At 39.2% G+C, this 12,199-nt stretch overlaps 1 protein-coding gene across 1 annotated transcript; it reads left to right on the top strand.

The window, feature by feature from the left end:
• Positions 1–6,143: 6,143 nt before the first annotated feature.
• Positions 6,144–11,752, top strand: LOC148040826 (uncharacterized). Its single transcript, XM_087687052.1, has 10 exons — positions 6,144–6,511; positions 6,855–6,928; positions 7,226–7,433; positions 8,095–8,375; positions 8,913–9,067; positions 9,276–9,555; positions 9,933–10,058; positions 10,238–10,568; positions 10,866–11,093; positions 11,354–11,752. The coding sequence occupies exons 1-10, from the start codon at positions 6,436–6,438 to the stop codon at positions 11,548–11,550; spliced, it is 1,956 nt and encodes a 651-aa protein (XP_087543178.1). The 5' UTR covers positions 6,144–6,435; the 3' UTR covers positions 11,551–11,752.
• The last annotated feature ends 447 nt before the right edge of the window (positions 11,753–12,199 follow it).

Genomic DNA, 12,199 nt, shown 5'->3' with positions numbered 1-12,199 from the left:
ATTTTTTACCTAGTTGGATTTTATCTCTTTCTCTTGATTTCACTCATGATAGACCCTAGTTAACCCCTAATTAGTTTATAATCTTACCGTTTAATCTACCTCTAATTAGCATCAAATCTTATCTTCTGTTCTATCCAAAATACTCTCTCTCGCTCTCTCTCTCTCTCTCTCTCTACAAAAATTGATCAAAGATATTTAAACACACTTATACAAAAGCTTGGCTAGTGGAGAACAATAACATAATCTTATCTTCTGCCCTAATTTACTCTCTATCACTCCGTCACTTATTTTCCTAATTTATCTCACACAGTCCTCTCTCTTCTCCCCCTTCTCCCTCTCTCCCTCTCTCTCTCTTCCCCCCTCTCTCTCTCTCTCTATGAATTGATTCTTAAGGATTAAACAACTGTGAAGAAGAATAATATCAAAGAGATTAAAAAATAAAGATATCTCCATTATCACTTCATTGCTTGTAGTATAGACTATTGAAGAGGAAGATATCTCATAGCATAAAATTGAAGAGGGAGATTGCTTGTAGTAGGGTAGAGAGTGTTGTAGATAGAGATTATTTGATTTCACCAAATGATATCAAAATCACTCATGAGATTGCTTGTAGCAAGGTAGAGAGTGTTGTAGATAGTACTGAGTGCTACTTTAGAAAAATTTGTATGTAAGAAACGAGTAAGAAACCATATTCTGGAGGGAAGAAGAAGAGTACAAAAAATTTGGAACAAAACTAGAGCTTTGAGAGGGAATGAAAAAATGCCCAGAAATAGGCATATACTTGCCCAAAAAAGATAAACATTTACAAGGAAATTCTCCACTCAAAAAGGTGTCTCTGGGTAAAAAATAATCTTAAAATATGATGTGTACGTCATTTTATATCGTTTTTTAACTTTCGCCCTTTTAAGAAATGAGAATGAGAATGATTCTAATATATTTTGATGTTGAAAAGTCATGAGGGCATTAAAGAGTTGTATACTAATGATTGCCTCCGCTTTTAGAGAAAATAGAATTGTATTTTTTCAGTTATGAGGATTTTGAGGAAAAGTGACCTTATCCTACAATTTGGGAATAAAATAATAGGTGAAATCTATTGAAAATAAAAATATGAGATTTTCTTGATTGTAGAAGATCTCTTATTATAATATTATGTTGGAATCTCCTTTTAGAGAGAGAGAAGTGAGAGAAACCCCTTAAGGGGCAAAAAAGAGAGTCCATACTTCTCTTAATGTCCTAGACAAGATTCGTGAACCTAAAGAGAAACAATATCGAGAAACTAAGTTCTTGGAATCACTGTCACCTACCCAAACTGAGTCATAGCTTTCCATAAGAGCACTTTCGAACAGGATGGAGCTTTATTTATACAGTCTGAGAAGACTCTTTAGACTTTACTTCAACCCGTATAGCATGCGAAGAGTGATGATGTGCCTAGATTGGTGCCTCGTAGCCATTTTTCTCGCAGTCACTAGACTCGTGCGACTATGGAGATGGTAGTCAAGCTTGGTGAGACGGACATCCGAGATTAATGTCATAGTGTGTGGATTGCATGATATTGGTAGATGACCAGTTAATGTGGATCATGGTTGGCGCATGCATGTGGCCAACAAGACTGCAAGAGATTTGGATCATTTCTTCGTGCAAAACTTTTGTTCCTGTCCTATTATTTTGGGGAAGCCATTCATTGTTGTCAAGTACATGCCTTTATAGCCTTTTGAATAGTACCATTCTCCTCACTGTGTATATGGGATTCTGAACCATCTTCTTAGAACATACATCATTTGTCTATCTTCTAGCCTCTTCAGGGCATACATCTAGCCTCTATGGGCAACCATCATTTGCTATTCTCAACACCCCCCTCAAATGATGAGTCTCTACCCTTGCTAGCTTTTTGGCCCCCCTGCATGTGAACATGGACCAGGAGACTAGCTCTTCGGTAGCCTAGTCAAGTTAAGGCTTGAAACTTTACATCTTGGTAGGGTTTGTTGCATCCACTATGGGAAACAAGATCCACTAAGGGAATTCAAGATCCACTATGGGAAAAATCCACTTTGGGAAAACATGATCCATGATGGAAAGTTTTTGCAAAACTTTTTGTAGTAGCAGAAAGTATGCTTCTTTGGCATCCTTTTCTTTTCTAGATCTTTTTTTTTTCAAATCTTTGTTGTTCTTGGTGCTCTTTTTCTATGTTTGTTCTTTATCCCTTTTGTTAATGTGTGGTACATGATTTCACTGATGGATACATGGCCTCGACAAGTTCTCTTTGACATACATGGCATAGAGCTTTGGAAACATACTTCTTTGAATAGCATTGAAGTTTTGGGTACATTGATTTTTTTTTTGGGATTTTTTTTGGCTCAACAGATAGACAATCATTGAAAGGACTTAACATGGCAATGGATTTTGGACAAGTGTAGGTGTGAATAAGGAAGTGTGGGAAAGAGGAGACTAGCTGGTGTGAATGACCTTTATAGGCTAGGGCTTTTTAACCTTAGTATTAGCCTTGACGCATTCTTAGCTTCTGGACAAGAATAGTAAGGAATAGGTGTTGATGATATGTCATATGGAGCAGCAGCAGCAACATGTCTGTTATCCAAAAAGTCAACTTGGTTCATTATATCCATCCTCATAGATGTTTCCGAAGTTCTCAGATAGGTGAAACCTTGTAAGTCATAGATCTATGCTAGAACTCTAGATCACTTGTTTTCATCTCTCTTCAACAGCTTCAGAGTCGGAGTTAATGTGTGCATACTATCTACCACCTTACCAAATACCACCAGTTCATGAAAAATGCTATCTTTTATAATGGTTAGCCTAGCCACCTTTAACAAATACCAAATCCAATCATCACCAACTTTTGGATAAAATATATCCCTTGTTATGAATCTCAACAAATAGTGGATTAGAACAATGAATTTCTTGTTAACATTTTCAACAAAATACAATTAAACATATGCATACTAAACCACATATTTGTACACCAAACAAGAAATGGTTCAAGTAATCTACCTCCATCCTAAAAAACTAGAGAACATAATAACATGGTTTCGAAATACATAACAAAAAAGGTATATAATTTCACACCCTTTTTGGCGAACACTTGTCTTATTCTTTGAAACCCAAAATAAGACTACAAGATAACATATGATAACATATTTGTTACATTTAAGTATAAAATCATGTTATTAAATAATGATAGACATGTCTATGGAGCAAATGGCTTATTCAATTCTACAACCGAGACAACAATGTTATCAATCACTAAAGAAACGCAAAGAGAAGAACAAATTTTGCTTTAAGTAGTGCATATATAGTTCTTGGTACAATTAACTTTAGCCTAAACAATATGTTGTTGATCACAATGCCTATCAAATGCATCATTTCCTCAAGGTGTACACAAACTTATATAGACTCTACACAATGGAAACCATATACTTGCTAACACCTTAAAGAAATATAACACACAATTTCATCAATATGGTGAAGAAATGCAAAAACTTGCACAAAGAATAGCTAGGCTACAGATGATTAGACCCCAAAGGACATAACCATAATCATGACCAAAAATCCTGGAATGGTACAAGATGTGAAAGACTTGGTCAACATAGTGCTCAACTTAGTGAACCTTGAATAAATAAAGTGATGGATAATAAAATAAATGCACATGTCAAAAACATTGAACTACATATAATGTGTAGAAACTTAGAAACAACACAAGTGAAACAAATCACAATACTACCATCCTATAACAAATGCATACACCAAGAAGTCAAATTAGAAAACAATTCTATGAAACAATTACAAATACCATTTTCCAACCAAACAAACTACATATAGAAAATTGAGAATAGAACTTTTCAACTTTCTAAATAATTAGCCACAAAATAAACTAACTAACTTTTGTAGAATGATACTCCAACGTAAACCTATTAAATGGAGAAAAATGTTGGCTTACAATGCCATTTACTCCAAATATCTACTTGTACATAACTAGAATGAATAACAAACAACAATAAGCAAGCAAGAGAAAGCAAACTGACAAGCTAAGATTTCAATGTTGAAATCTTACATTCGATTGCTAAACTTGACTAGCCACTATTTTGATACTACTACTTTAAGTGGTTGTATTAGCCCATAGAAAATTTATAAATGCATAGTCTAAAATGATCAGTACAAAAAGTTTGTTGATTTGGAGTGGTGTTAATATGTTGTAATGGACCTATAAGACTAGTGATGTCATGTTTAGAAGATTACAAATGGTCATGTAGAGGACCCTATTCAAATAGGATGCTTAGCTTATAGCTCCTGAAAGAACCAAAGTTTCGTATCAACCTTTATTATTTTTTAAATAGACTCTATTAAGATCTAGGTTGAAATTTTATGCATTGCACTAATAAAAGAGCTGATACAAACTCATTACAAGTAAGGCCTTTTTCGTAAAGCTCAAAGTAGAAGTGGTGTGTTTCAATGTAAATAGTGAGAGTGTAGGTAAATGCAAAATGATGAAGTGGTTTGTTACAATTATAATTGGTTCCAAATTACAAGAGTGAATGCTATAAGGCATGTTTCATAGGAGTTGTGTAGGAAGTAGCCCTACGGACATAAGTATACAAACATTTGCATGTGACTATGGATGTGAAGGGGGGGGGGGGGGGGGAGGCTGGAGTAATAGAGGAATCTTTAAAGCAAGCACACCTCAAAAGTAATGACACGTGTAAGCATGTACATGCATACAAAGGGCCTCACACATTATAAAGTCACTTTATGATAAAGTCAAGCCATAAATGGGGCTAGGTGGCAATTGTTCTATCGAAAGTCTAAGTGTTTGCTTGTAAGGCTTTTCTATTCTATAAGCCATCACTCCTTGCTCGCTTTTTCTTTATACATATATATACATATACATACATACATACATACATATATATATATATGTATGTATGTATGTATATATATATACATATACATATATATGTATATGTATATATACATACATACACACACACACACACATATATATATATATATACGTATACATACATATATATATATATATATACGTATACATACATATATATATATATATATATATATATATATATATTTAATTTATATATGTTCATGCCCTCTTGTTATAAGAAAATCATTATGCATTGCACTTGGAGCCAAGAGCAAGTGGGAAGGAGTTGTCCGAACTTCTAGGGCCTAAGAGCTAGATCCCACTCACCCTTGGTCGTACCATGAAACCCTTTCCTTCCCCTACTTAACCCTTCAAAAATCGTAGTGCTAGCATTGGGTTAATAGCACCAACGAATAGTTATTCATAGCTGAAGGCGACGTGCAAAAAATCCTCCAATAGCGTGGTCATTGCTACAATTGATGTTGAAAAGCTTCCGCTTCTAGCCAATCGCATGCTTCACAATGTCTTTGATGCTTGATAAGCTTCTTGTTGACAAGAAGACCTGGTGTGACTACACTATTTTGAAGATGGCTACAAACCTGTGCTTTGCCTCTAATACGCCTCGGTGCGACCTAGGCCTAAGGCAAACATGTTACACATCTCTTCACTAGTAAGTAAAGTCATTCCCTTTTATAACAAGTATGAGAGAGAAAAAAGGAGCCCACATGCCACACACAATACTTGCTGTAATTCGAGAGAGTGTAGCAAGTGTTTTGTGTGACTTTACCTTGAGATACTCACCGTAGTGTTCACAAAAAACCGAGGTTTAATGTAAAGTGAATTGCAAAGTTTTTAAAATAACTTTCAAAATTGAAGGAAGAAGGTTTAAAACCTCGAACTTTTGAAAAAATTTAGTTATAAAAATGGCAAATACATGTAACTTGATTCAAAACTCCCTGCAAAAATTTGAGTTAGATTTTTGTATTTGCTGCGAAAAATATTTTTTGTGAACAATGCGAGTCACCGGAGTTTTTATACTTAGAGAAAGTGCAGAAAGTTCAGCAATTAGGACTGCGTGTGGCATTACCCTAATACACCGCCTGAGGCAACGAGGCAAAACCACTCGTCATGGTTGACTTTGGTGCTTTTGACACGGTGAAGCCGAGGGTATATCCTGAATCAAGCACATGATATATCAATTGATACGCCCGTAGAGATGATGCACCATCTTGCGCGGCTCCACCTAAGGGAGCTCGGAATATTACCAGGATTATTCCGTGTACTTGCCGTATCCTTTGGCTGTCCTCTCCGTAGGTGGGGACGGTCATCGTTTTATTTTAATGGGATCTCAGGTTATTTTATAAGAACGACGAAAGGCCATATAGCAAAGTACTCCTACGATCTGTGGAGCGCTGTTGCACTAGATATCCTAACCGGCGCTTAATTATCTCAATTACTTGTGTGATAGAGAAGACGCATCTGCATATTCATCGTTCTCTCTCCTGATCGATTGGGGTACTGATTTTCCTTACCGGGTGAGCATGGCTGTCCTGGACGAGTATCTGTGGTTGGTCGTAGTCGGAGCCATAGGAGCTTTCGGGTTCGGCTGGGGGACAGGTAATCAATCACTAATCATCAAGTCTGAGCAATTCAAGATTAAGCAGGATTAATTACGATCGGCCTTGCTCAGTTCAAAATGATTCCGCGGAATTTAATTGACTGTGGAGCTCATCTATCTATATCTTCGCTATGCATAACGATTGATCACTGCAGCTACACTGCATGCATGCCAGATGAGTAGCATGCAATGTTGGCAGTGAAATTCCATGAGTCATTTCGTTAATTATGAGTAACATGCATAATTTGGACTGGAATTCCATCGGGTATTTATTTAATTATGAGTAGCATGCAAGTTAATCCTCAGGACTAATCTAAATATGCTGCTGTTTTAACGCTGCAGGGGCAAACGATGTTGCCAATGCCTTTGGTACCTCGATTGGGAGCAAGGCCCTGACCCTGAAGCAGGCGACCGTGGTAAGTAACTGTATGCAATATATCAGTTCATCCAACATTAAAAACTGATGTGATAAGTTTAGTGATGAGTTAGAAACGGATGTTTCTACAGCATTTCCTCTTGGTTAGACTCATTCCTCTCTCTCTCTCTCTCTCTCTCTCTCTCTCGATTGGGGCTCCGTGAAATCACTGGCTAGGTTTCATCGATCCTGCTGTCATGCATGTGATGTGGATAAACCCTACCCAGGGTCTTCGTAATCAGTAATGTTAATGTCAATTTTAATGATGATGATGGTGATGATGATGATGCCTCTGCAGATTGCGGCCGTGTTCGAGTTTGTGGGCGCGTTGGTGCTGGGTCGTGTCTCGACGCAGACCATCGCGGGCGGCATCGCCGACCTTCAGAGCTTCGAACGTGAGCCTGAGATTTATGCGTATGGCATGGCCTGCGCGCTGGGAGTGGGAACAGTGTGGCTGGCAATCACCTCCTACCTGGAGCTCAATGTCTCCTCCACCCACACCATCAGTGAGCGTCTCTCTCTCTCTCTCTCTCTCTCTCTCTCTCTCTCTCTCTCTCTCCGTGTGTCAATATTTCTTTTCGTTTTTCTTCTTCTTAGTGAATGAATACCATGACTTGTCCATCACCGCGAAGACGGAGTTATGAGAGAGAGACAGAGAGAGAGAGAGAGCGAGAGAGAGAGAACCATGACTTGTCCAGAACCTTATATTGAAAAATAGTAGTCAGCACCGACGAAGACGGACTCATGAAGAGAGAGAGAGAGAGAGAGAGAGAGAGAGAGAGAGAGAGAGATGAGAGTCAAGAGCTGAAAGAGTCATCGTGTATATACACATATACATACATACATACAAAAACAGGCTTGAATTTTGTCCAAAACAAAAGTCCAAATAATATCGACTAAGCCTTGCATCAAATAGAACATAAACATTAAGAGGGCTTCAAGTTGAATCATTGTATTAATAATATGAAAATGTGTGAGAGGAGAGACATCACATGCTCACAAACAAATTAAAGCAAGATGTTCACGATCACATGCATATAATGAGGCATATGGTACACACATTAAAGAAGCAAGATATTCATGATTATATGCATATAGTACACAAATTAAAGAAAATTTAGAAAGGGTATAACAAGTTTCATGGAGGATTATTTGGGTTCAATGCAGTTGGTGGGATCATTGGATTTGCAATGGTTTACAATGGGAGCGATGGTGTGAATTGGGCCACCAAGGCACCTGCCAACTTTCCACCTTACAACGGGGTTTTGCCCATTGTGCTTAGTTGGTTCATTGCACCTGTGCTGACTGGTGCAGCGTCTGCCCTATTCTTCTTCATTCTTCGGACCTTAGTTCTTCGTCAAAAGAAGGCCTTCCAACTCTCCTTCTGGGTGCTCCCTCTACTCGTCCTAGCAGTGACTTGGGTCAACATGTACTTTATTTTCACAAAGGTAGGACCCTTCACCTTTTCTAAATATCTTTGTGTTCGTTTCATGAGTGGCCTATTTACAAATCCTAAACCCTTTAAAAACAAGCTTAAAAAGTTTTGCAATGTTGATATTTTTCCCTATAGAAATTAACTAAGTAAATATTTAGGCTTTATATTACCTAATCCTAAAAACCTTTTAAATATAAAACCCTTTAAAACACCTAGTCTTTTGTTGCATACGGATACCTAATCATATACCGAAACATTTAGAGCCATTTAATAAAAACCTTTGGACCTTTATACGTTACCCTTGATGGACAAAATAGTCTCTATAAAATGCTTATATTGGGTACAACTCTTTAGTAAAAGGGCAGTATACTTCTTATGGACCATCTTGACATGTCTTTACAGCCCTCGATGGGGCTTGGGCTATCTTGTTAGTTTGTAATCGATTTTTTTTTAGTGAGTCAATATCAATAACACATGAAATGAAGAGGGTTAAATTTTAAGTGGTATATACCTTACTGACGCCGTAGTAGCCGTATGCGCAACAATGCAGGGAGTCAAGAAGTACATCGATGAGCACTCGAGTGATAAGTGGACCGACACGAAAGCTGTGTGGGTGTCTCTCATCATTGCGGTGGGATTGGCCGTGTTGTCTGGGCTGATCGCAGTACCCTGGTTGAAGGTGAAGGTGGCCAAGAGAATTGAAAGGTATAATTATAAGACCGATGAGACCAATCAGCAATGATGGTTAAAGAAGATCAAACCCTAGAATTAAGAAAGATTGAGTGACTGGCTCACTGGTAAAATCAATGTGTGAGTGACTGGTAATTAATCAATATACCATTGGTGAGTGGTAATCATCATCAATTATATATTATGAGCAGCTGACGATGATAGGGTTGTCGGGTTCTGACAGTGAATCGACGCCCGTGCAAACTGCGACGCAGCCGCATGGCGACGGATCGATAGAATTGGCGGATCAGCAAGCACAGTTGGGAGGAGGTGCAGCTCATGATCATCAAGTAGCTGCAGATGCTGCCCAGCCGTCCTTGTTTCAGCGCCTGGCAAAGGCTGCCACCCATGGCGTGAACGTCGATGTGCACAAAGTAGTTAAGCATGACCCCGTCGTCAACCAAATCCATGAGGCTGCCGAGAAGTTCGATCCCCATGTCGAATACGTCTTTGCTTACCTTCAGGTAAATTGCCGAACGATCAACAAGATATTCTAATTAGACAACCTTGCCGGAATTTCATGACCTTCCATGGTTAGCTACAGTCTTATTATTATTGTCAATATTCCATAATTCGAAGCACTCGTCGGTGAAAGTTTTTACATGGGCATGAGAAAAATAATTAGGGCTGAGCGCAAAAGTTAAAATGTTCGAGGAGCAGAGGAATTGGAAACTACAAAGCATTTCGTATGACAGATCAAGTTTCGTTGTAATTGGGCCATTGTTTCCCCTAGAATGAAGCGGATTCATGGAGAGATTAGAGACTAAGTTAAATAAGCCATTACTCTACCGGCCTGTGCGTACTGGTTAACCTGTAACTGGTTGTCCGTGGGCAAGTGCAGGTCTTCTCTGCCATCTGTGTTATATTTGCTCATGGAGCTGGTGAGGTAGGCTACATGGCTGGTCCGCTCGCCACCATCTGGGATGTGTACGAGAATGGCAAACTATCCAAATCAGTCACACCTCAAGTAAGTTAATGTAAACAATTTTATTGAATAGTGGCTGCCAAATTACTCGTTACTTAGGGCTAGTCAAGCCAGCAATATGGCACTAGCAGCTAGTTTTGTACATTGTACAATATACTTAAATTTGTGATGTGATGGGAGCCTGTTGAATTCATGTTACGTGCATGATGTGGTGCCCCCAGGTTTGGATCATTCTCATTGGTGCCATCGGCCTGGTCATCGGATTAGCCACCTACGGCTACAACGTCACACGTGCCATGGGGGTGAAGCTGGCCAAGCTGTCTCCGACACGTGGCATGTGTGCTGAGCTGGCCACCGCATTTGTCATTATGATCGGGGCACAATTCATGCTGCCCACCTCATCCAGCCAGTGCATCACCGGAGCCATTGTCGGGATTGGGATCATGGAGGGCCTGTCGGGTGTGAACTGGAAGGTGTTCCTCGAGCAATTCACGTCGTGGGTCATGACGCTCGTGGTCATTGGCTTGTGCACGGCTGCAATATTTTCCCAAGGTACTAATGATTATGTGATCAATAATGTGAATTACACCGCAAGTTGAGCGAGTGTTGAAATATGCTGGATTCAACGATCTCCAAAGGACCTAAAAGTCCTCATAACGGTTTTAGGGGCTTCTGTCGTTAGAACTTTAATGTGCTTTGCTTCGCTTCGTCTATAAAGACGGGCAGTAGACGTGTATTGATATCATACTCTGGAACGACATTGACTCTCATCAATATCGACTTCCTGATAATGAGAGGAGCCCTTCTACTTTCAAAGAAGATCTCATGCACTGTCGCATGGTTGCGCAGGTGTGTATTCCCCATCAGTGGTCTCTGGAAGGAGCGTGATTCAATACGAGAACGATGTGACGGCTCTGTCCTCTGACATCGTCAGCAACTTCAATTCCACACTGCTAAGTTATCAACAAGCTAGCCAGCAAAACGTGCTTACCAACCTCAACTTCTCCGCCTGGCAAGAACTCAACAAAACAATCAACTCCAACCTCAAACCTATCGACTTGGTGAAAACACAGACAGGTACGATCAACCTAATCAGTCGAACATTAAATATCCAATTGCACAGCACATTGGAGCATTGATCTCTACATCTAGACGGGCATGAGCCACGCAGTAGTTGGGATAGGGGCTGCTTGCGATCATAAGTTAGTGCTACCTTGATATGATTCCAGATAAATTAAGCGTAGCTATAGTACTGATTGATTTTGGGTTGTGTAGCGCCACATGACACAAGTAATATGTCTACGATATAATATGTTGCTGAACGTGTGTGTATACAGTTGACGTCGACGTCGTGATGGGCCGCCTTCGGAGCGCTCTCTCTCTCGTCCAGCAATATGCCATCGACACACTCGGACAGAACAGAGTCTACCCGGGCGTCGAGCTTTGCAACTCCAATTCCACGGGCCTGAACAGCACCGCATCCATCAATGGCACCAGTATAGGATGCCCACGCCCTTTTCTTCTAGACACGTAGCACTTCACTTGTGTCTCTTATAATAGAGCAAGACAATCCTATCCATAAACGCTTTGAAAGTGTACCCTATACTCGTCTAATCTATATCACAAAACCATCCACAATTTATCTTCTCTTTTGTACCTTTAATCACCTTGTTGACTATTCCATTTCGGTATCATTGATAATATATTATTGATAATGAGAAATAAAATTTAGTCCCTACCTCATCTACACACTAATAATGTGCTAGTCATCGGTTTATTTAGGACTCCGGGCTTCGGTACCTCTTACTTTCACTTTGAATTGCTGGTTGCACCTTTAGTGGTAAATTGGTCTTCCCCATTAATATGTCCCATGCAAGTTCCATTGCAGCATTAAGTCTTCCTATTCATTGCTACTACCCTAATGATCAAAAGCTAGCACAACAGCCTCCTAAACAAAAGCTCATTATTGTGGCTATGCCTACACTATACATAAATATTTTGTTCACTTTCACAACAGTAAATGTGACAAAAAGCTTGTGTTACAAGGTGAAAATGAATTGGAAAGTGACATGTTTATGATCATCATCTATTTTGGCAAAAGTAAAAGATGATTTTTAATGCTTCTAATCAAAATCTCCCCAATCTTAAATTAGCTTTCATATTGAATGAATATTTTTTATAAA

The sequence above is a fragment of the Lygodium microphyllum genome, chromosome 1, assembly GCF_053477565.2.
Source record: "Lygodium microphyllum isolate KBCC chromosome 1, Lygodium_microphyllum_v1.1.10, whole genome shotgun sequence".
NCBI classification, from domain to species: Eukaryota; Viridiplantae; Streptophyta; class Polypodiopsida; order Schizaeales; family Lygodiaceae; genus Lygodium; species Lygodium microphyllum.
Note: the sequence above shows the minus strand (reverse complement) of the source record. Positions and strands in the feature narration are given on the sequence as shown.

Coding starts and splice junctions, on each gene's coding strand:
- LOC148040826 (XM_087687052.1), top strand. CDS start 6,436: ATGGCTGTCCTGGACGAGTATCTGTGGTTGGTCGTAGTCGGAGCCATA. Junction 6,512..6,854: donor CGGGTTCGGCTGGGGGACAG/GTAATCAATCAC, acceptor TTAACGCTGCAG/GGGCAAACGATGTTGCCAAT. Junction 6,929..7,225: donor CCCTGAAGCAGGCGACCGTG/GTAAGTAACTGT, acceptor ATGCCTCTGCAG/ATTGCGGCCGTGTTCGAGTT.